The sequence below is a fragment of the Danio rerio genome, chromosome 4 (assembly GCF_052040795.2).
Source record: "Danio rerio strain M-AB ecotype USA chromosome 4, GRCz13ab, whole genome shotgun sequence".
NCBI classification, from domain to species: domain Eukaryota; kingdom Metazoa; phylum Chordata; class Actinopteri; order Cypriniformes; family Danionidae; genus Danio; species Danio rerio.
In genome coordinates, this window is record NC_141024.2 from 28944066 (window position 1) to 28966461 (window position 22396).

At 34.5% G+C, this 22396-nt stretch overlaps 1 protein-coding gene across 4 annotated transcripts in view; it reads right to left on the minus strand.

Moving 5' to 3' along the window:
• tafa5a (TAFA chemokine like family member 5a) overlaps positions 1 to 22396 on the minus strand; it is a 147373-nt gene that overhangs the window by 89729 nt on the left and 35248 nt on the right. The window contains 1 exon segment of one of the 4 annotated variants that reach the window (NM_001430369.2): positions 6525 to 7141. In NM_001430369.2, coding sequence (NP_001417298.1) covers positions 6525 to 6633 — 109 coding nt within the window. In that variant the 5' untranslated portion in view covers positions 6634 to 7141. 4 annotated transcript variants of the gene reach the window in all.

The following is a 22396-nucleotide window of genomic DNA, read 5'->3' on the forward strand; positions in this document are numbered from 1 at the left end:
GTTCATCCATGCATTCTTTCTTTCATCCATCAACTAATCCATCCATCCACTCATTCATTTATTTAATTTAATTTTTTGGAAGGTTATTCAGTTTCTAATAACACACATTTATTTTACAGATACATTCTGTAAGAACAAAAGCAGAAATGTAATAATCTGCATCCACTAAAAGGGTGTTCAGCCATGCTCCTAAAGGCCTATGTGTTACAAATGTTAAGTAACAGTAAGTAATCCTGACGGTTCTGTACATTTACTTCTGAAAGTCCATGTAAAGAAAAGATCAAACGGATATAATTGTTTTTTATGTATTTATACAACAGTTCTGTCTGGTTCTTGAATCTGATTGGCTGATAGTCGTGCCACGAATAACAGCACTATAATAGCCTCTTCACCCTTGTGTACTACTCCACCTACATAAAGCATCGAGCAGAGAACACTCTACAGTTGGACAAATATTGCTGCTGTTGGACAACATAATGTACTTTTGAGGCTTTTTAAGTCAAGACTGTAGTTGTTTAGAGTGCAACTTTGTAGTTCCACCACAAGAGGGCGACAGAGACTGCATAACAAGTGCTTAGGGGAGGAAAAACAGCATTTTTACAGTGTCAATTTCAAACTAAAGCTGAACAAATCGTTATAAAACAGGCAGGTGACATTCTGAGTCAATCTCTCTCTTTTGCATGTTGTAGTGCTGTATTTATACCAAAGAAATTTGTAGTGTTTGGTTTGTGCTTGCTTTTTGGGGGTTATTTATTATTAAATCCTGATTGCAACTGAGAATTACTGGGTAATCTCTGTAGACTGATGGCATTTCATTTCAGCCTATAATCTTAAAAAGTGAGCAAATATTTTCTGTCTTATCATCACTTTAGACATTACATTAGGGAATCATTTAAATATTTGCTCTAAAGTGACGTTTGTGAACTAGCAACAGTTTCTGCTGTTCTGACATCAGCTGCAGATGTGAATGAGTGGCGGAAGAAGTAGTTCCTCGTACAAAAGGGTTTTTGAGAGTCTCTGTTTTTGATTTTCAATTTTATACACATGATTATGCTGTCAAACTGTTGTATAAATGCAAAATCACACTCATAGCAGTGCAATATGGCTGTATATAAGCCAATGCATGCCTCCCATCAGTGCCGATATCAAGCCATATCACATTGCTACGAGTTTGGTATTGCTCATCTGTAACATGAAGCAGTATCAGTGAGATGATTGCTACAAATACTCCGCGAACAAGCTGCAAATCATAAATCAGAATCTATCATGCGTATGTTGGATGCATGAAAGGAGAATACTCATAATTCATGTAAATTAATAGACTGATTTGCAAGATCATGTTCAATTAGAAGTGTTGATGAGGGATTCTGTGCATGTGTTGGCTGGGATATAGTCGGGAAAATCTGCCAAACACTATTACACTTTCAACTGATGGTGCTCTTATTTTGTTTGAGGGTGCCTAAAACGCTCAAGCACCCCTTCAGAGCCGGCAGTGTCATGAAGGGACTTCCGCGGTCAGTAAAATGAAGCAGGAGCTATGCTGCCAACAAGTCCACTGGGAAAACTCCTACGTGCAAGTTTAAAAATTGAAATTATGATGTGATGTGTGTTCAAGTACTTTCGGTCAAGTGTTGCTTATGTTTATTTTTGTTCTAGCATAGAATGATGGCAAATATAGCTTTGTTAAAGGTACAGTCCTGCAAAATTGTTTGTTCCTAATCATCACTTGTTTAATTTGTGTTTCTTCTGTTGAACACAAAAGAAATGCTTTGAAAAATGCTGGTTGTTGGTACCCATTGGCTTACATAGTATATTAAATTTGGATGCAACCAGCATTCTTCAAAATATCTTCCTTTGTTTTCAACAAAAGAAAGAAACTCATAAAGGTGTAAAACCACATGAGGGAGAGTAAATGATGACCAAGTTTTCTTCTTTTTGAGTGAACAAACCCTTTAAATCCTAATTTCTAAATAAAATGGCTAAATCAGTAGTATTTAAAACAGTTTATTGATTTAATTACCAGCACACAGAATGCTAAATAAACCTACAAGCAAAACTGTAATTATTGTGTAATTCAAGTGCACTATTTTATTAAGCAATAATTCTGAAAGGACTTTAGGAGAGCACTTGACGATGAATTAGGGTGCACGCACTTAAAAAAATGGCAAAATGAGAGTAGATTGTATTCAAGTCAAGATGTCACCACTAAAACCAACCATATCAGCAAAGTTACATTATTTATTTAATCTGCTTGAGAAAAAAAAAACATACTAAACTGTTTTATAAGTGCTTCAAATGACTTTTTTAAAATATATATATTAAAAGAAACATCTTTATTAAATCGAGCCAAGCATTGGCAAATGAATCAGCCAGGTTATATCCTTAGCAAATTTGCTTAATCTCTCTTGTTTTCCATTTCTATGGCACCACTTCTAAGCTATGATCTGGCAGTCCTTGAAAAAGAGATCCTGCCTCTCAGCTTGTTTGGGTTTTGACAAAAAGGGGGATTTTCATGCCACAACGATGATGACTCTATTCATAAGTTTTCACTGCAGGGTATTTCCAGTGTGTTAAACGTTGAGTAGTAGTGAAGTGGCACTTCAGACTGACGTGCCACTCCAGGGCAAATCTTTCCACACTATCAGTTTAAGCACCTTCGGAAAAGGGCCGCTAGATGAATAAGCCTGCCATCTGTCAGCTAGACAACCAACACTTGCTAATTGCACTACTGTTCACCAGTATGTTTACTAAAATTATGCAATCATTGGATCTTCACAGCAAACAACGACACTGGGGATTTAAAATCATTGAATCGTTCTAAACTGTTGATTTTGGTATCTTTCTACAAGGCTTGGATTGATTTGCAGTATAGGTTTTATATTTATAAAAATAACTTTTTAAAAAATATTGCAAATAATGTATTGAGTTTGTAACTGAAATCTGTAGAAATTTAGAAATACTTTAAGCAATCAAGGTAAGTGAGATTTCAGAAAGTCGGAGATGTTATATAAAAATAAAATATAATTTTGTGCACTTATGAAGTGAGTTTCAAAGAGGTTAGTGGGCTTGACAAACCACCTTTAAAAAAAAACACAATCAAACAAACATACAAAAAAAGCACTTAATTGTCTGAGCTTCTCTGAGCCCCTTTGTATAAATCTTCTTGTATAATTCTTATTGCCTCTACTTGTTAAATCCCTGAATGCGTCCTCAACTGTAAGTTGCTTTGGACAAAGCATTTTCTAAATAACTAAATGTACATTTTCCTCGATTAATATTCCCATTAGAATTAGGGCATACATTTTCAAGTTAGGGCTTACAGTTAGAGTTATGTACTTCTACATAACATTGCACTAAGTAAAAGCACAATCACAGTTATATCACCAGAACAATGATGAAACTGTATGAATATTCAATTCAAGAGTAGTTTAATATTTTATTACCATAATATCACATTTCACAATAAGTTCCCAAGCCAGTCCTGTATCAAACACACCTGCCTATAACTTTTAAGTAATACTAGACACACAGAGCATATTTTTCTGGTGTTTTTGATTAGGGATGGTGCCGGACTCCAGATCTGTTGTTGCCCATTCCTGGTCCAGACTTTCCTGCTAACAAGCTGATGTTGAATCAGGTGTGTCTTATTATAGAGACACAGAATGTGCAGAAATGTAGTACTCCAGGACCTGGATTGGGAACCACTATCAAGTAACAAAAACATCTATGGAAGAACACTAATATGGTTGCTATCAAATCAGCCATTTGAACAATGGTAACTAGATAGATAGATAGATAGATAGATAGATAGATAGATAGATAGATAGATAGATAGATAGATAGATAGATAGATAGATAGATAGATAGATAGATAGATAGATAGATAGATAGATAGATAGATAGATAGATAGATAGATAGATAGAAGGATGGATGGATGGATGGATAGATAGATAGATAGATAGATAGATAGAAAGATAGATAGATAGATAGATAGATAGATAGATAGATAGATAGATAGATAGATAGATAGATAGATAGATAGATAGATAGATAGATAGATAGATAGATAGATAGATAGATAGATAGATAGATAGATAGATAGATAGATAGATAGATAGATAGATAGATCAACCTTACTTTGAAGGACTTTAGAATAAATGACTCCCTGAGCTCTCCTGCATTGCTTCTTCAGGCAGGGAAGTTTATTCAGTGCCTATTAGTATAAATTACCTTGCATTCTAGTCTGAGCAGCGACCTTGCAGCCAAAGCAAATGCGCTCTCACCTCTGCACTTAATTTATCTCAGCAAGGGTTTCAAAGAGCAATGCACCTTATTCATTTTATTTATTTATTTTTTTTTTACAGTTTAAAATATGTTCTTGCAATGTTGGCAATGCTTAAATACAAAAGGAGACACATTTTTGCCAAATTGTAAATGTGAAAGTGTTAAATTTGATGTGCAGACACATTCAACGGTCACAACAGTATTCAACTTTCTGTTTGTTTATTATTGAATGCTTAAGTGGTAATGGAATAATGGAATAGTTGTATAATAAAATGCTAAATTAAAAATTTTCTAATATCTTCAAAACATTTTGAAAAAGAGCTAAATTTAAACGACTATTTACTGATAATCTTACTATCAATCACAGTCCAAAAGTTATTTAGTTGTATAAATTGGCTACGATTTGAATTTCAGTTTTCCTCTTTTATGTGTCAGCTTAGAATGCTTAAGAAGCATTTCTTAAGAACATTCAAGTGATTTTTATTTATTTATTTATTTTTATTGGTATTTTTTTTAGAAAAGAGAAGCAACTTACTCATTATTTCTTCAATCAGATATGCCATTATGTCAGATCATGTTCAATAAAATTGATATTCAGCAAGGACATAACCCGCTGTTTGTACATTAGGTTGAGGGCAAAATCAAGCCAAATTCAAACAGCGCACATGTAAATTACACTTCTTTTCATGTCAAATTCTTTTTTTTAAGTGTATGTGTAATAATATGTAAAGACTATGTATTTATTTTTGTTAGCACATGTATATTTCTATATGCTTGCATTATGTAAACATGTACACATTTTTTGTGTTTTCGTTGTTTCAGTATTAGTATTGCAAAATTTTTGCTTCACTTTCCCTATTTTTCCCCTCTCAGAACAAATTTTATATTTACATCAGGAGAACAGTGTGGGTTGGAAATATGCTCCAGTCCCCACAGCTAAGCAGAGAAACCAGCTGACCTTCTGTCTCATCTATAAACAAAGCGCTCTTGTCTTCCCTTAAGGCACATGCAGAAGCCAGGATAGATGTCTCTTGAAAAGGACATCCTATATCTACTGTGTCAGTGTGTAAAGGTGAAGCAGCAGTATCTAGCTGACTTGTCTGCGTGGCTTCCATTTCTCACCTTTCAGCATTCGTGTTGACACGTTACCCTCCAACTGAATACAGAACTGCTTTACTGCATTACTGGTCTACTTGTTATTAGTTTATGGCCATCATCATAGTAAATTGCATTATTTATATGGTCTGGTTATAAGGTAATGTCATAGAAAATAACTTTAAGCTTGTCTAATATTAAAGTATTATTATGGTTTTAACAGGTTTTATACAGTGCAATATTAATCAGTACAAACTGCAATGCAACACATTATAAAATAAAAAAAATATCTGGGGTCAACACAGTGGAATGAACCGCCAACTTATCCAGCATATGCTTTACACAGATGCCCTTCTAACTGCAACCCATCACTGGGAAAATTTTTGTTCATAGTAAATGAAATATATTTACGAAAAAGTGCAGTTGTTATATTAGGAAATTAATTTAGACCATCTGCATGTACAAAATGCGTTTGTTTCTGTAACCTTATTTAAACTACATCATGTAAGGTTTTTTATGTAGATCCCATGTCAAAAGTTACATTAAAGCACAATACTTTAAAATGTATACAATGCATTGTAACACATGCACCCAGTGTAATAGTTTTGAACAAATTTACTTCTCTTAAGGGATGTGAACGAGTAATGTCATATGATGTAACTGCGGTTACAATTATTTATGACACACAGGCCTAATGTATTATGCTGTTGCATTATGAATACGTCATAAATGAGCGTAAACCTCAGATCAACTAATGAGAAAACATCCACTTTTCGACTACATATTTACTCGTCAGATGGCATCTATTGAAAAAAACTTATTAAATACGCATCGCATTCTACCTATTTTGAGAAACTCAATAAATAAATAAATAAATAAATAAATAAAAATAAATAACATCAGTTATATCGTCATATTAAACATGAGGTTGAAACAGAGTTCTATCAATTAGATTTGTTAGTCATCCTCTATTGAAATCGAAATATTGACACGATTGCGCACTGTGAAAACAATAAAGACAAAAAACTGCATTATTTCTCAGTCAAATCATTAGACTAGAGATTTGAGTCATTCTCCTACTTGTACAGTTTAAGGAAATCGGTAAATAAAACATGCGGCGTATTATTAATTAACAAACATTTACCGTCTCTTAGGAAGCGAGAGTGGATGAGAACGATGAGAAAACAGCAGACCGCCGCTCCCGCTAGAGCCCACGCAACTCTCAGCATCAGCATCCTGACTGCCTTCAGCATCCACGCCACATCTCCATTCTAATGCCATACAACAACCAACACCTCTGCTACGTTTTCTTTTGAAGATTCAGAAAGAAAGCAATCCGTTTTCTTTCAAAAAATAGAAACTTTAGGAAAATAACATATTTTATATTTTAGAGCTTCCATCGGAGAAAAAAAGGAGCTGAAATTTCCAGTTTGTCTGTAGCTGTTGCGTGGATCTAAGTGAAGTGATGCGCGACCATCCTGTCCGTCTGTTTTACGCACTGGGAGAACTGCGCGATCTGTGAACTGTTTTCTGTACAGTAGCCTGTCGACAGCGCTTGCTGTAAAGCCTACATTCAGATAAAGTCAGCTTCGAAATAGCCGTAATTCCCGCATTATTTCGAACGGTCGTGTAAAAGGTCCCAAACGAGACGCGTGTGTTCTTGGAGAAACGCCGTGTCTGTATCTCCGCCTCCGTCTGTGCAGTTACCGGGGTTTGATTCTTCTCTTAACGAGCGCACTTTCTCTCCGCTCTGACGCATACATCGCCTCCTCACACTCCAAAAGAGACGCGCTTCAGAAGCGCTCGCCGGTGGATGCGTCACAGCGCATATTCCTTCAGTCTGACGTCAGAGTTTAAGTCTAAAGTTCATCATGTCTTTCGTGTGTTTGCTCTTTAAAAAGCTTGTCCACCGTGTGATAAAAATACACGGATTTCGTGGATTTGATATTTTTATAGGACACATGGTTAGTACAGGTTGTTAGGAGAATGCGCCTTTCTGTACGACTTAGGCTACAGCTGATATATTTTTCAGCATACTTTTTATCACGTAGACTACTAACTGAATTGTGTAGCCTGTATACACAGAATTGGCTTATTGTGTATTGCAATTGGTCTTTTAAGATTTTCCAGCTTCATGTGAATAATCAGCAGTTCGCATAATTCCTATTTATTTTTATTTATTTTTTCTTTCTTATTTAGTTGTTTAGTAATATGTGCTGTTTTTTTTTTTTTTTTTTTAAAAAGTGGGTGCACGTTAGATTAATTCAAGACTGATGAAAACAGTTATGTTATTGAGGGATGAATCAGTTCTTCTCAATCAAAGGAAAAAAAAATGCTTTATTAAAATGGCTCTGATAGCAGCAAAAAAATCCATTGCTATACAATGGAAATCAGTACCCCTCACCAAGTCAAACCTAATCTATGTTTAAGAAGACTAGGGGTAAATTTATTGAATACATGAACAACTTGGATGTTACATTAACTGGAAATGCGGATGGAAAAGTATGACTCTTCATTGTTTTAATCTTTTATGTGTCATCATTGTTTGTTTACTTTTATTACAACTTGTTTATTACAACTTATTTCACACATCAGCTTGATGTCTTGTGAGGGCTGGAAATTTGTGGAGGGTGGTTAGAAGAGAATGTTTACATGTATAATAAAATGATTCTCTAAATTATTAATGTAAAAAAAAAATAAACACACACGCATACATTTATATATATATATATATATATATATATATATATATATATATATATATATATATATATATATATATATATATATATATATATATTATAAAAAGAGTAGAATGGAAGATTTATAGAGAACAATAAAGAAGTAAACAAACAATAAAACTTATAATAATTATATATATATATATATATACAACAATTAGTTTTGAATTCTGAATTACTTCAGTTCGAATGAAATCATCCACAAGCCTAACTGCAAGAGCTGTGTTTCTCTCTCTCTATATATATAAAAAACATGCAAAAAATACTTACAATGTTATGTATAAAAAGAAAATACAATTTAAAAGCAAATAAACACATTCAGAATTTATCAAGATTTTTGGACAATACAAAATTCCATTGATTGCTGTCTAAACAGATCTGGATGCTTGCTTTGACAACGTGTATAAGAAAATGGAACACTTTAATAGTATTGCACTTTGATTACAGCAGTTGGCAATAAATGAATGAATGAAGGCGACTCAGTGGCGCAGTAGGTAGTACCTCACAGCAAGAAGTTGGTGGTTCGAGCCTCGGCTGGGTCGTCTGATGTTTTTGTATGGAGTTTGCATGTACTCCCTGCATTTGCGTGGGTTTCCTCGGGGTGCTACGGTTTCCCTCACAGTCCAAAGACATGCGGTACAGGTGAATAGGGTAAGCTAAATTGTACGTAGTGTATGAGTGTGTATGGTTGTAGCTGAAAGTGCATCCGCTGCGTAAAACATATGCTGGATAAGTTGTCAGTTCATTCCGCTGTGGCGACCCCAGATTTATAAAGTGACTATGCGAAAATAAAATGAATGAATGAATGAATAAATAGTGTCTTACTAAAGAACCCAAAAAAGACCAAAAAAAAGTTAATGCAATGAATAAATCATATATGCAGGCCTAAATAAATAAATTTGTAAAAAATTTAACATTAGTTTGACCAAAAAATTCCAATAAATGTGACTCAAGATTTCAATGCGATTGGGGAAAAGCCACTGCTCAGTAGTAACACATGAACAGATTGTTGTTGCGTCCCAATTTGCATACTATTCGTCCTAAATAGTATTTGAAAATTAAATTAGTATGTACCAAAATAGTATGTTTAAAAGAGTATGCCAAAAGTTCCCGGATGGTTTACTATTTCTGGTAAACATTTTAAGTGTAGAACCATCCATCCTCAAACTTGCGTATTGGACGTGAATTCGATTAGAACTACAAACATGGGTGAAAAGTGTAAATAAATTACAAACACAGTAGACCGCAAGACCAACTGTCAAGTAGAGAGGCTTTGGTAAAGTTGTTTGTATGACTGCCAAATCTAGCCAACTGGAAAATATTTAAATTGCGTTTTCTGTGTTATATTTCATCTGCAAAAACAAAACTGAACTTCTATAAAGACGTGTTTGGACGATAATTTGGATAATTATCCAAAGAGCTGAGGAGATTTCTCTGCATGAAAGACTCGTGAATGGGAGATTATCCTGCTGCTGTTTCTCCTATAAGGTAGGAAATTAAATATGAAAAAAATGTGGATGATGTGTGGATGGTTGACAGGACTCATAACTAAGAAAAATAATGATCTGTTAACAAGGAAGTAGTTTGTCCCAAGGTTTGCATACTCTTCTGTTACACACTTAAAAGTATATACTTTTCTTTCACAAAAAAGTACATACTTTTAGGGTGTAGTATAAGTACGCAAACTGGGACGCAGCTTGTCACTCCTAAAAACAGCATTGTAAATTAGAATTAGAGTTTCCCTAACTGCAGTATATTGAAATTAATACTCCAGAAGTGCACTGCTAGTCTCCTATATCAGTTGGAAATTCAAAGAGCACATCCAGCACAACGTAATACCTATAAAATATTTCCCATAATAGTGCAACCTGTGACAGTATATACTAAAATGCGCCTACTCTTCTGCTACACACTCAAAAGTACAATAAAAATCCTTTTCTTCATGGTGACACATAAAAAAGTGCATACTTTTAGTGCATAGTACAAGCAGGTGAACTGCTCCATATAACTTTATGATGGTCTTAAGAGGGCAATTTGCAACGTTAATGGGAAACCTAGCCTATAGGAAATGTATGAAATATACAGCGGAAAGGAAAAAAATCTTAGCAGTTGCTGCTAAAAGGTTGCTTTATGGATCATTTTCGCAACAACGATGTATCAAAATCACAATGTTGTCAATGCCGCTGTCTGCGCAGCTAATTTAGAGCCAATTATCAGCATTTGCCAGTGTTTACAATGGGGGCGTCCATTTTTAATTTCTCCGCAGCGCCTATAACACACTCTCGCATTGTGATCCATCAATCAGCTGGATGGCAATTAAAGGAGAGCTGTCCAGGAGTGACTGCATGAGGCAAGCAGAGCAGGTGCATCACCTTAAGGATGATGATGACATACACATTGCCAATGAACAGTCCTTGGTCGCGGTATTCAAAGAGCACCTGTCAGTTATATTGACACGCTCCTGCTGTTTCAGCACAAGTGTGCCTTTGGGACCAACTTGAGAGTGGTCAAAGGCTCTGAGATGACCAAAACGATGAGAGCTGAATTTAAGAGCTTGTTTATTCACCAAGCTGGCACTTTTAGAAACTCTTTCTGGCATGGTCAACTGTGTGCTAGTCACACATTTGGCTCTTGAGACCTGCCCGCAGAAATGCACGCTTTATCGATTTTTCACCCATCAAAATTGATTCACATTCGTTAGTGTGTAAACTACTGCAGCATACATTTGAAAGCATTCAGAATCTGTGAGTAAATATAATTTACTTCAGCAGTATGTTATAAACAACTGCTTAAATGTGTTTGTAGCCTTGAAGCAACAATATTAGCAGTGAAATTGGATATGGTTTGAGTTATAGATTCACTTTCTGAATTTAGTTTTTACATATTTAGAGTTATTGGCTTTTGCCATGCATTTTAAATTTTCAATATTAGCATGGATGCTCAACCTAATGTAATGGTTAGTATATTGCTTTACTTTAATAACTAATTGATAACATTAGTACTGAATACTTAGGACCTTGTGATAATTCAGTTTTTCTTTTTTTAATAAATCTGCAAAAATGTCAACAATTCTGAGTTTTTCGGTCAATACGGGGTGCTCTTAAAGGACTTTAGCAAATGGTTCCAATTTTTAAAAGAGAGAAAATTTTAGAAGGTCTGAAAACTTTCTGTACCCACTGTCTGTAGAAATGGCAAAAGTACATGCATTCCTAACTCAAGTACAAACACACATACAAACACATTTTATGCAGTTGTTTATAACATACTGCATATATCCGCTGCGTAAAAACTTGCTGGATAAGTTGGCGGTTCATTCCACTGTGGCGACCCCGGATTAATAAAGGGACTAAGCCGACAAGAAAATTAATGAATTAAAATATATATTATCCATATTACTGTATCTATATCTATATTATATATCGCCACAGCGGAATGAACCGCCAACTTATCCAGCAACATTTTACACAGCGGATGCCCTTCCAGCCGCAACCCATCTCTGGGAAACATCCACACACACATTCACACACTACGGACAATTTAGCTTATCCAATTCACCTGTACCTGAAACTGGAGCACCCGGAGGAAACCCACGCGCACGTAGGGAGAACATGCAAACTCCACACAGAAATGCCAACTGAGTCGAGGCTCGAACCAGTGACCCAGCGACCTTCTTGCTGTGAGGTCTATATATACACACACACACACACACACACACACACACACACACACACACACACACACACACACACACACACACACACACACACACACACACACACACACACACACACACACAAAATAACTTACATTTGTGATTGTTTTGTAAATATTTTGTTGCCAGTTTTCAGCTGCAAAGTAGCAACATTGCTCTACAATATTGTGCAACAACACTGCTCAAAACGTTGCCCTGTGTGTCATCACCTGGACACATATCTTAACTTTATAGCTGTTGAGAACAACAGCTGCCATACTCATTCATATATTCTAAAATTTAATTCTTCTGCATTTATAACTTTGTCTTAATTTTAACACTTTATTTTTGTCTAAAACGTATTTTAGGCGTTTTTTTCTTTTGATAAAATAAAAAAATGAATGTATATGACTACAAATGATATTTTTTTAAACAGCAACACTCTTGCAGCTCATATGATTTCACTGTTTGTTTTTTGCTTGTTTGTTTTCAGAGTATTGTGTGTATTTTATTTAACAGATATATGTATATAATGATAAATTCCTGGACCTTTTCAGTATATTTTTGTTCGAAAAAGCATCCAGTACGAACACTTTTGTTGTTCTAAATTATTTATCAAACAAACTATCAAATAAATTAAATTGAAGACAACAGTGTATATAATATACATTTTAAAATCTATAAAACAATATAGATTCTATTCTAGAAAATACTAACTTATTGGAAACAAAAAAATAAATAAAAAAAATAAAACAAAGAAAATAAACCTCATTGCATAAAGTATTAAATTGCTTTAATGCTAAATGACAAGCGCTGACAAAAAAGCACATAATTGTTATTTGTTTTTATTTATTTATTTTTGCAGTATTATATTGAAAGATTAAAGAAGTACAGTAATTAATTGCAAGTGGACAAAGTACTTTAACCTCATTTAAATACCAGATTTGAACAAGAATGCGTCTCTTGTTTTACCTGTGATCCGATCGACTAAAAACACATCATGTTTACATCGCAGATTCCCCAACCATGTTAGCCATTCCCATGGTAAGCTTAAATAAACAAGGCTACTTATGGCATATGATCAGAGGTTGAAAAGCTGTGCATTGCAAAGCTAATACGATTACAAAAATATATATTGATTGAATCAATAGGCTTTAAAATTGTGCAATGACAAGAAAGATCACAGTTTGTGCCACAAAACACATTAAAACGAGTAACAAGCCTGATTTTAAAATGTAAGAAGTAGAAAGTACAGATATTTGTTTAAAAATGTAAGGAGTAAAAGTAAAAAGTTGTCAAAAAAATATGGTGGACTAAAGTACTGACACTAAAATATCCCCTTAATTACAATAACAAAGTATTTGTACTTTTAACTTACCATCTCTGACTGTTTGTGGTTCTTAGCATCATGTCATTTAATGGATAGGGATGTGAACCTACTACGCTGGTCAATGTACTAAGCTTACGATTATCATGTCATTGGTTTGGTTAAATTCCAAATACCTCCTGGTGCACTGACGATGCTTTCATCTTTCAATTTTACTTTAAAACACAAAAATATAATTCGTAAATTTATTTGAACAGTACCTTTCATTTTACCTGCTGAAAGAAAACAAGCTTTTTGAATGTATCAAACAAAACTCAAGTACAGGCACAGAAGACAATAGGAGCATTTAGAGCAAATACAAATGCTTTTTGAGCATTTGGCTGGGATTGGCTCTATCACCACTATTCACAAACTCTGGAGAATGGTTGTGTCTATCTATCAGCTGATTTATAATAGACGTGTAGAGAAAATTCACTCCAGATCCACAAGTAGAGAGAGAGAGAGAGAAGAAGAAGAAATTTTACCTTACATATATGCCAGTAGCAGGTCAAAGGACCACAGAGTGAGAGAGAGCTTTACAGTTTTCATTCCCTTTCTAGCAGTGAATTAGGGGCTCCTGGGTTCTACTCTACTTCTGTGTCAGTGAAAGACTGTGTCCCAGCAAACACACACGCTGTGAATTGTGTACAGTTGTCTGATTTTTAACTAATTGCAGTATTTTAGGTACTCGGCCTCCCCTCCCTTGCTATATTATAAAACATATGATGAGCACAAAAATGACATCCTTACGTAATAACCTGTTATGACCTCTTAATGAACTGTTACTGAATCATCTGCGCCTGCATTGTGGTGCATCAAATAAACAGTTTTTAATTATTTTGAATCACTAATTTAATATATTGTAATCACTAAAATTTAATGTGGTAACCTTGCACAGCCTCGGCTGTGGATTTTGTAAATGCCACTTTTTGTTTAAAGGTAATAATAAAATAATATAAAAAAATATATATCTAACTTGATTTCTAGTTAATCATTTGGAAAAGTGGAAGAAAGTAGATTTTAGGTAGAACTGCATTCCAATCATAACAAATACTGCAGAAGACCTACTGGAACGCGCATGGACCCAAGATTCTTAAAGAAATCAATCAAGTTCAAGGACGCTCAAGAGATCTGCAGTGGCAACATCAACAACCTGAGGTATCAAGAGGTATAAAACTCTTCAGCAAGATAGAACTCCTCATATTTCAGCCTCCAAATCAAAGTTCCTGAAAGCAAAAAAAGGTCAAGGTACTCCAAGATTGGCCAGCCTAGTCACCAAATATGAACATTATTGAGCATGTCTGGGGTAAGATGAAGGAGGCTTTTTTTTTCCTGGTATCTTACTACTTTATCAGATTTGTTGTTTGGGACACGTTTCCACACGTATGTTCACATAAATGATGTAATGGTGACATTATACACTAGTGATATAGGAGAGAGATTTAAGTCATGAATTAGGTTTGTGATCAGCAGAACATGAAAAAACAGGCTAGAAGAGGATTGTAAATGAACAAATCAGCACTTTTTTAATGATTGTATATATATGTGACACACTACAAGAGAAAGTAATCACTGAGTGAGCTAGCAAGAAAATGAAATGGTCTTTAACATTACCACAAAAACTAGTCTATAAAACCACTAAGTTCCCTAACCAAGCTAAACTATGAAAACAAGGCTGACAACTTGCTGTTTTATGACCTGTTACATTTACAGTACACTTTCTTTTTTTTTTTAGTATGATCTAGAACTAGACTGAACACTACACTGTTTTGTAATTTATTCCAATACGTTTTTTTTTCAATCTTTTATAAAGACTCAACACTGTTCATGTAACGGCTGTTCTTTAAATAGGAAAAACAATTAGAAGCTTAATCACTAACAACAATAATAATAAAACATTATAATGAACAAATATTGTAGGAAAATAAAGTAAGTTACACTCTTCATAAATCTCACTGTAAAACATTTAGTTGTTAAACCGTTTAGCCATTTAAAGGTCCTGCGAGACGAATAACTCCCAGTAGAAGAAGCCTCCCAAGAATCTTTACCGCACACATTTCTGGTGGCATCCATCATTTCCATTTCACTGGCGAGACAAAGATCTCACCTGTTCTCATCCCATTTGTCACCAGTTTCATACTGTCATACATGAGTGAATCAGTGTTTGTGTTCCACGCTTATGCACACTTCCTGATGAATATTCATTAGCCTCTTAAACGCTCAGCCTGTCGACAGCTCATTAACTGCTCAAATAACTTCTGTGTAAAGACCGAATTGCCTGGCTTAAAAATAGACAAAGAAGACTGACATTGTTCAGTCAGCTTTGATGAAAGACAAACTCTACTAGTCTGCATCAAACACGAAGACGATATACTGTACATGACAGTCCAAATCAGAGAAATGTGAAATAATTATATCACATTTGAATACAATAATGAAGTCGTAATGACACAGAGGCACCTTAAGACAAAACTGTCATTTTCGAAACATACCCAAAATAAATTTCTTAAAATTAATGAGGTTTACTTTTTTTAAGTTCTCCTTATATTAATTTAGATGTAACATAGGCTTATTCTGAAAATGTAGCCCTATATACTGTACTATGGGGTGGTATGACTCAGTTCTTTTCTGCACTTATAGGCTGACCAATTACCTCCGTATGGGCGGCTTTCCCGCTGTCACTAGTTTGTCCAGTTAGCTTTATCTGGATTGCTTTATAAAACTGTCTGTTGGGTTTAGGAAAGGGGGTGGGCAGGTCAGTCTTTGATTTTGAAAACACTACTGGTTGGATTTACGCAAGAACAGCAGCTGCGAATGAAACTCGTGGAATGAGCTTCTGAGACATACTTGGCGCTCCCCAGAAATGTAAATAGCGGTGCATTTCAGAATGAGCCTGAATAGTTTAAATTGCTTTGTGTAAGTCATGTTCAATAAATACAGAATTAAGCTAAATAAATAAGGAATCATCTAGTACAGCTGATAGGGCTACTATCAGCTGTACTAGATCTCCTAAATCTAAAATCTCCTACCACAGCTATGCTGATGACACTCAGATCTACCTAGCCTTACTGCCTAATGACTACAGCCCCATTGACACCCTCTGCCAATGCATTGATGAAATAAAAAATTGGATGTGCCAAAATTTTCTTCAGTTAAACAAAGAGAAAACTGAAGTCATTGCGTTTGGGAACAGAGATGAGGTTCTCAAGGTGAATGCGTACCTTGGCTCTAAAGGTCAAACGACAAAAAATAAGGTCAAGAATCTTGGTGTGACTCTGGAGTCAGATCTGAGTTTCAACAGTCATGTCAAAGCAGTTAGTAAATCAGCATACTATCATCTCAAAAACATAGCAAGAATCAGGTGCTTTGTTTCCAGTGAAGACTTAGAGAAACTTGTTCATGCTTTTATCAGCAGCAGGGTGGATTACTGTAATGGACTCCTCACTGGCCTTCCCAAAAAGACAGTCAGACACTTGCAGCTCATCCAGAATGCTGCAGCCAGAATTCTGACCAGAAGCAGGAAATCAGAGCACATCACACCTGTCCTCAGGTCTCTACACTGGCTGCCAGTTACATTCAGAATAGATTTTAAAGTATTATTACTGGTCTATAAATCACTAAATGGCCAAGGACTTCAATACATTACAGATATGCTCACTGAATACAAACCTAACAGGTCACTCAGATCTTTAGGATCATATAAACTAGTAGTTCCAAGAGTTCAGTCTAAGCAGGGTGAATCTGCCTTCAGCCACTATGCTCCTCACTGCTGGAATCAGCTTCCAGAAATGATCAGATGTGCTCCAACATTAGGCACATTCAAATCAAGACTGAAAACACATCTGTTTAGCTGTGCCTTTACTGAATGAGCACTGTGCTGCGTCCGACAGATCGCACTATTATGTTTTTCGTTTTCTTTTTCATTCTTTTATAACCTATTTTAACTCATTTTAATTTGTTTTTATCTGTTTTTAATAATTTTTATTGTCTGCATTTTATGTTCCTAAACTTGTCTTTTTTTATTCCTGTTTATGTAAAGCACTTTGAATTGCCACTGTGTATGAAATGTGCTATATAAATAATCTTGCCTTGCCTTGCCTTACTATATTACCAATTTTCCAAGATATACAATTAGTTATTGGTGTCTTCAGAGCGTCCCAGCTCAAAATACCATTACATTTTTTATTATACAGTGCAAAATATGCCCATTTTCGCAAAGTGATTTTGTAGCTTTGTGTCTTTAAATACAAATGAGCTGGTTCTCCCCACCCACTGCACACACACATACGTTTACAGACACTATTAGCACATTTCCATTGAGTGGTACAGTACAGTATAGGATAGTACGAGTCACCTTTATCAGGCTTGTGTTTCCACTGCAAAAAGGATACCAGTGGCACAGAGCATACATTTAGTCCTTAATTGGGTTTAAAAACAAGATGCAACATATAGCCCAGTCAGTGCAAACCTTTCATATTTATCTTTAATCTTTGCCTGTAGGTGTAACTTCCTCATGTAATTTCCTCATTCCTGAGTTTATAATAGTACAAAAGGTGATGATAATAGTTAAACATGGCAGTTTGTTCTTGTTTTAGGTTGCTGAAAGATAGCGCTTAGCTGCATGTCTTGCTCTGGCTTTTGGTACTCTTTTGTTGTACTAGGTACTCTTCCGAAAGTGTACCCAAAAAGTGGTACGGTATGGTTTGCTTTTTGGTACCTTTGACAGTGGAAACGGCCATAAAAGCATACCGAACCATACCGTACCATACCACTTATTTCTTTATTAAAAGAATGCACTGTTTTAAAAACGTTTTAAACATGTACAACTTGGTGCAGATCACAGAGAGTTGGAACAAATATTTTAATCCCAGTTTCTTCGCAAATCCTGTTCTGTGGACATGTTTATACACAATACTATGAAGACTTGTTAATACGCGACTGTCAATCAATTCAATAGATGGAGAAAACCGTTTTCTACATAACATTGCAATGGGCCTCAAAATCATTGGGATTTGGATCCTATTTTAGTTTCAGGAAATTTAAAAAAGAGACTTGTTGCGTTTATATCACTCCAATATGACAGTAGACACTATACATACACACTGTTCTGTCCAAACAGATTCCAAACATTAGTTTTGCATCATAGGTGCCCTTTAAAATACTGCTACTGTACATATTTGTTTAGTCAAGTTAGCCAAGTTACCAGCTGGTAAGTACAACAAATCTCTATAATCCCAAAAGCTTAATAAATGTAACAATTAACTGAATGTAACAAATTGTATAAAAAAAAAGGTCTTCCATTTAAAAGTTGCATTTTAGTATATATAAAGTTGAAGTTAGAATTATTAGCCTTCCTGAATTATTAGCCCCCCGTTTATTTTTCCCCCAATTTCTGTTTAACAGAGATAATATTTTTTCAACACATTTCTAAACATAATAGTTTTAAAAACTAATTTCTAATAACTGATTTATTTTATCTTTGCCATGATGACAGTAAATCATATTTTCCTAGATATTTTTCAAGACACTTCTACAGCTTAAAGTGACATTTAAAGGCTTAACTAGATTAATTAGGTTAAATAGTCAGGTTAGGGTAATAAGGCAAGTTGTTGTATAACAATTGTTTGTTCTGTAGACTGTTGGAAAAAAATAAAGGAACTATTCTTGTTTCACAAAAATCAATTACAAATCTGCACAAAAATGGCAAAATCAGCTAGAAGTGAACCTAAAAGCGCACTTGCTTTTTTTTACATCAGTAACTGCACAGCAGCTCATCTTTGAAGTGGAGCTTTGTAGTGCTAGATTACAATAATTTAATAATCAATTACTTTAACCTTAAAATTGCACTTAATTCAAAAAAACAAAATTAAAAAAACACTTAATTCTTTGTGATTTACTGAACTCTTTTTGTCATGGAGACCAAAGAAAACAGAAACAGTTTTAATTTAATTTATTATTTATTTATTTATTTATTTATTTATTTATTTATTTATTTATTTATTTATTTATTTATTTATTTATTTTTATTTTTATTTTTTTTATCCCATTGAGTGTGTTTTGCTTACAGATGGTGATTTATTTTACTACTGAGAAAAGACAGAACTAAAACAATGCAAGTTAAAAATGATTGATTACAGAAGACTTTGAGTGGAAAAAAAATCAAGTTAAAACTGGATGACTACAGAAAGTCTTGAGTAATAAGGGGATGTCAGTTAAGAGTGAAATGAACAAGTAGTACTTTTTATTTTTAGAAAAAAATACTTTTCATACTGTGTTAAAAGCAACTTTACATTGTATCACAAACTACAGAAAGAAAAAAAAACAAAGAAAGAAAGAACAAAAGAAAGAAAGAAAGAAAGGCTTTTGTCATTGGTAAATCTACAGTATATTTCATATGCATATGATTGTGTTATCATGCATTCAAAGGCCAGTCCAGGATTCTCAAAACTGAGATTCAGCGCATGTCAACAACCCTGGACAAAAACACTGAGGCAGGCAAATAAGAGGAAATCCATACTCACTCTATACTGTTAACACTGCACAGAAAAAAAGGGATAATGCAATGAGGGTGCATTTACTGAGGACAAAGAGCTACAATAACACCATGCTAGCTAAATCAGGGTGCAGAAAAACAAGAAAATGCATTGATATGCATGACAAAATGCCCTTATCTCCTTTACAGATGGTTCTTTTGTCTCTGCATAAGTACAAAATACTGTTTATCTCAAGAAAGAAATGAGAAACACAAACACATACACAACATATTAAAGGTAACATTACTTGAAGGGGGAATTCATAAGACTGCCATGATACCTTTGTAATCACGACATGACACATGATATGAAAATAAGATTGTATGCATGCTTTTGACAACAGTCATCAAGTGCCCTTTGCTTCGTTGTCATTTCAAATGCTACGATGACATTGTTTAATGTCTTTGTTATGATAGATATGACAGCTTAGTATAAACAGACACCACAGCATGGCTGCATCCTGAATCACATACTTCTTTGCATACTACTTAAGTTGCAAATCTCTGTGCGATTTAGGTAGTAGGTCCGAATTCATAGTATGAGAAAAACAGTATGCGAAATGTAGCCAGACCTACTAGTTCCGGCAATATTTTAAATAGGACATCCAATGGATGCTACTGTCATGAACACCAGCGATCTAGCTCTTGTATATCATCCAAATCTACCACTAAATTTTACTACATTTTCCAACACATTGCTGAGTCTTGTTCACTTGTAACATTACCAAGCATTATTCCTGTCTATACTTGCCAACATAACATAAATCTGTCATAAACATGACCATCATAAGCTAATTTTAACTGTTTTTTTCTTTCACTTTTTTAGTGGAACAAAATAAATTTTGTCATAAAAATATATCAGTAAAAATGTCAATATGTCTGTCAAATAATTGTATAACAACACCACTGATACAGTAATTATTTACATTTATTGAGCGTTAAGGTCAAGAAAAATATTAATGACGCTCCATTACATAGGACAATTCATGAGACAATTATAATGCTGTCATGACAATCATGTTTATGACAGATTTATGATAAGTTATGCTGTCTTGAAAATGTTCAGTTGTTATGACAACTATTGTTAAGACACTGACATGTTTGTTGTTTTGGTTATCTCAAGATGTCATTACAATGACATTTCAAGCAATTCAAGCATTTAAATGAACTTAATGACGTAAGCATGCATAAAGTCCCATTAATTTTCATGACGTGTCAAGTCATGTTTATAAAAGTTTCATGAAAGTCTTATAAATAGTAACTTCAAGTAAAGTGTCACAGAATAAAGATTAGCCCAAATATATCTCAATGCATGTTTCATTAATGATGTAAACCCAAACATAATTTCGGAAGAGAGAAATGCTAGCATTTAGGCGAATTGTTAATTGTGTGACTGGTTTATAACCTGCTAGTATGTGATTCCAAATCTGCCATCTTAATGCCATGTTGGCAAAGGACAAGGTAATGCAATGACCTGAATGATTAAAATTTTATTGAGGGTTTGGGGGAAATCCAAAGAGGCCAAACCAACAAGCCTCTGAAGTTGTTTTTACTACTGGACATGAATAATTTGGATACCTGGGTGGGCTTCTGAATATTGCAGACTATAAACTTCAAACATATTGGAGGGTAGATTGACTGATGCTGTGATTGCTATTCTTTATTATTTTTTGTTTTATATATATATATATATATATATATATATATATATATATATATATATATATATATATATATATATATATATATATATATATATATATATATATATATATATATATATATATATGTTATATATATAATTTTTTTTTTCTCACAACATATACATCACCTTACCTTGTTGTTAAGGTAATACGATATTTTTTGCCAGATTGCTACATTGTTATCTTTGCAACAACAAAGAGTTTGGATGTAATAAACTCAAAATTGGGAAGCAGGATATTTCCAACAGCACATGAAGGCAGCATAAGCATAGAGACAACATAAGAAATAGGGACCAAAATACATTACAAAACAAGAGTCCTAAAACAAAATTGGAAGATATGAGAACAGAATACCAGCACTCCATCCCATCTTGAGTAAAAATGAAGGTAAGACCATACCTTATGTTAATCTCTGAACAGATAAGGTGCAAAGATGTGTACAAATTTAATAAAATGTGGAATTCTACAGAGGTAATGGTATACGTAGATTCTACATTGGACAAAGTTATCTAGAAATGGACATAAACATGCTTAAAAACTTCATGCTACAACAAGACTAAATAGATAAAATAAGGTAAAACCACCCTTGAATGTTTACAGAATGTTAGTACGATGATAATGCAGCCAAACAGAAAATAACGCCGGCTTCTTTATAGCAAAGAAGTGCATGTGCCATGCTGTTTGTATGCGATGGATAACATGCTGTTGATTTTGTAATTTCGGTATGACATTACTCAGGCCACAGGCTGTCAGCAGCTCTATCCCCTGAGCCGACTGATTGACAGGCACACTGAATTCATACCCGCATTGCTCAGTTTCAATTACTCAATAAACATGTGGCCCTCAGTTTAAGTTGTCAGGCCCTCACTGGAGTGCCTCTGATAAGACATCCTCTCGCAGACACGAGGCCCGATGGGCCCTAGTGAACAAAATTCATTCACACAAACACATTCCAAGAGGGAATTTTGCATATGTAGTCTACA